At 46.9% G+C, this 2,448-nt stretch overlaps 1 protein-coding gene across 1 annotated transcript; it reads left to right on the top strand.

Annotated features, from left to right (window-relative positions):
- The first annotated feature begins 129 nt into the window (after nucleotides 1-129).
- On the top strand, nucleotides 130-1,800 carry LOC128276932 (uncharacterized). Its single transcript, XM_053015391.1, has one exon. The coding sequence runs from the start codon at nucleotides 130-132 to the stop codon at nucleotides 1,798-1,800; it is 1,671 nt and encodes a 556-aa protein (XP_052871351.1).
- The last annotated feature ends 648 nt before the right edge of the window (nucleotides 1,801-2,448 follow it).

Below are 2,448 nucleotides of genomic sequence, written 5' to 3'. Positions count from 1 at the left end.
GCCAGTCGCGAGAGAAACGTCTAAGAGAGCAGATCTGCATTACATTTGGTGTCAGAAGCCGGGATAGAAGTGCGTTTCAAAGAAGAAAACCGACTCATCATGGAAGAAGTAAAAGAACTCTGTGAAAATATGACGAAGATGGGATTGATTCGCAAGTGTGAGGGGTTAGGTTTGTCGACAGACGGCGATAAAAAGACGCTTGCCCAGCGGATCATCCAGCATATGCAGCCGGGAGTGAACAGCGATGTTCCCGGAAACGACGAAGACGGCGAAGGCGGCGTAGTAGATAGTGCGAACGAGGGTACTTCCAGAGGCATCGTGGGCAATAACGACGATAAAGACGACGACGAAGACGACGAAGATAGCCCCGCGGAAGGAAGTACATCGCGATATTATACACCGCTGAAGCGATCAAGCAGCAAGATGGAACGACGTCCCTACACATTTAGAGATGTAGAGGACAGCATAGAATCCTTCGGAGCCACTGACGGGCAAGATGTGAGAGTTTGGCTCACGCAATTTGAATCAATTGCGAAAGCGGCCAACTGGAACGAGGAACAAAAATTGATCATGTGCAGAAAAAAGCTGATAGAGACGGCAAGACGATTCATGTTCGCTGAAACAAACACAACCAGCTACATGAAATTAAAGATGGCGCTGATTGAAGAGTTTGCCCCAAGGTTGAGGGCTAGCGACGTGCACCGAATGCTGGTTAATAGACGGAAGAAACCAGCCGAGTCTACCCTCGACTACGTTTACGAGATGCAGAGAATAGCCAAGCAAATTAGTCTAGACGAACAAAGTGTTTGCGGCTATATCATAGATGGAATTACGCGAAGTGAATTTCACCGCGCAACGCTATATGAAGCAAAAACTGTTAGCGAACTTAAACAGAAATTGCGATCCTACGAACGGGCAAAAGAAGAGAACGTGAAAGTCGAGCGCACAGACAAAGCAAAAGACGAGCACAAAGACCAAACTCAGAGCGGGCAGCGAAACAAAGGCTCTGGAGTACGTGGAAACTCAACAAAGCAATGTTTCGGTTGCGGAGAGCAGGGTCACCTCGCAGGGGAATGCCCCCAGAAACAAAATGGCGTGAAATGCTTCAAGTGCAACAAGTTTGGCCACATAGCGAAACAGTGTGATAAACGCGACGATACACGCGCGGAGCAAGTAAATACAGTATGGAAAACGCCGATCATCAGTGTTGAAATAAGTAAGGTGAAGTGTCGTACATTGTTTGACACCGGCAGCGGATGCAATTTACTAAGCAAAAGCGTGTATCATAAGATCGGGTCGCCAGCGTTGACAACGACAGAAAGGGTGTTCAGCGGCTTTGGTGCAAGAGTAACCAAACCTTACGGGAGGCTGGAACTGAACATAACAATAGAAGACGAGGTAGTTCCACAAATGCCATTTTACGTGGTCCCAACGAATAGCATGAGTCACGACGCTATATTGGGTATGGATTCGCTACAAAAAGTAGAAGTGCGGTTTACAGAAGACGGCATTCAGATCAACAAGAAGATTGCTAACCCCAAAGACGAGGAAGAAGAACAAATAACGCCAATAATGATGGTGAACGACGAGAGTGAACTGAATGTACCGCCACAGCGGGAATCAGAGATTCGAGAAATCATTGATGAATTCAATGAAAATCATAAGACGCTTGAGGAATGCCCGGTAACATTAGAAATTATACCGGATGAGAAGATGGTACCATTCCGGCAATCGCCATCGCGGTTGGCAACATGTGAATTCATCATGGGACCAAACGAGATCGACGCGTTCGAACCGTAATATCATTGCTAGCTAAAGTGTCTGCTGATGATTCCACCCATTGGTACAAGTACGTCTCGCGAGTTCAAAGAGCCATCAACGCTAACGTAAGCAGTGCAACAAAACGAACTCCATTCGAATTATTATTCGGAATCAAGATGTTAAATCAGAGTGATGATCAGATAACTTCATTAGTTCAGCAGGAAATGTTTGAAGAATTTGATAGTGAGAGGGACACCTTACGACGAGAAGCTAAGCAGGCGATTGAAAGGGCTCAAGGAAGTTATAAAAAATATTACAATGCTAAAAGGAAGCCTGCTAGAGGATACGTCGTAGGCGATTTAGTGGCCATTAAAAGGACGCAGTTTGTAGCGGGACGAAAAATGGCAAGCGAGTACCTAGGACCGTATAGAGTGACACAGGTCAATCGGAATGGACGGTACAAGGTCGAGAGGTTGAAGGAATCCGGGAGTGAAGGCCCAAACGTCACGGCAACCAGTGAGGATAATATGAGGTTGTGGGCCTATAGTAAGAACAACGAAGATCTATCGGATGAAGAAGCATCAGAAGAAGAAGCGGGAGAACAGGCATCAGGGACTGTTGCCTGATCAGGACGGCCGATTGTAAAGTTGGACTGGCAACCCGGCGGCGGGATGGGGCGCTTGTTCA

The sequence above is a fragment of the Anopheles cruzii genome, unplaced genomic scaffold (assembly GCF_943734635.1).
Source record: "Anopheles cruzii unplaced genomic scaffold, idAnoCruzAS_RS32_06 scaffold03106_ctg1, whole genome shotgun sequence".
NCBI lineage: Eukaryota > Metazoa > Arthropoda > Insecta > Diptera > Culicidae > Anopheles > Anopheles cruzii.
The sequence above is the reverse complement of the archived record's forward strand: the minus strand, read 5'-3'. Positions and strand labels throughout refer to the sequence as shown.

What these genes read in the sequence shown, in the direction of transcription:
- LOC128276932 (XM_053015391.1), top strand. Translation starts at nt 130, where the DNA reads ATGACGAAGATGGGATTGATTCGCAAGTGTGAGGGGTTAGGTTTGTCG.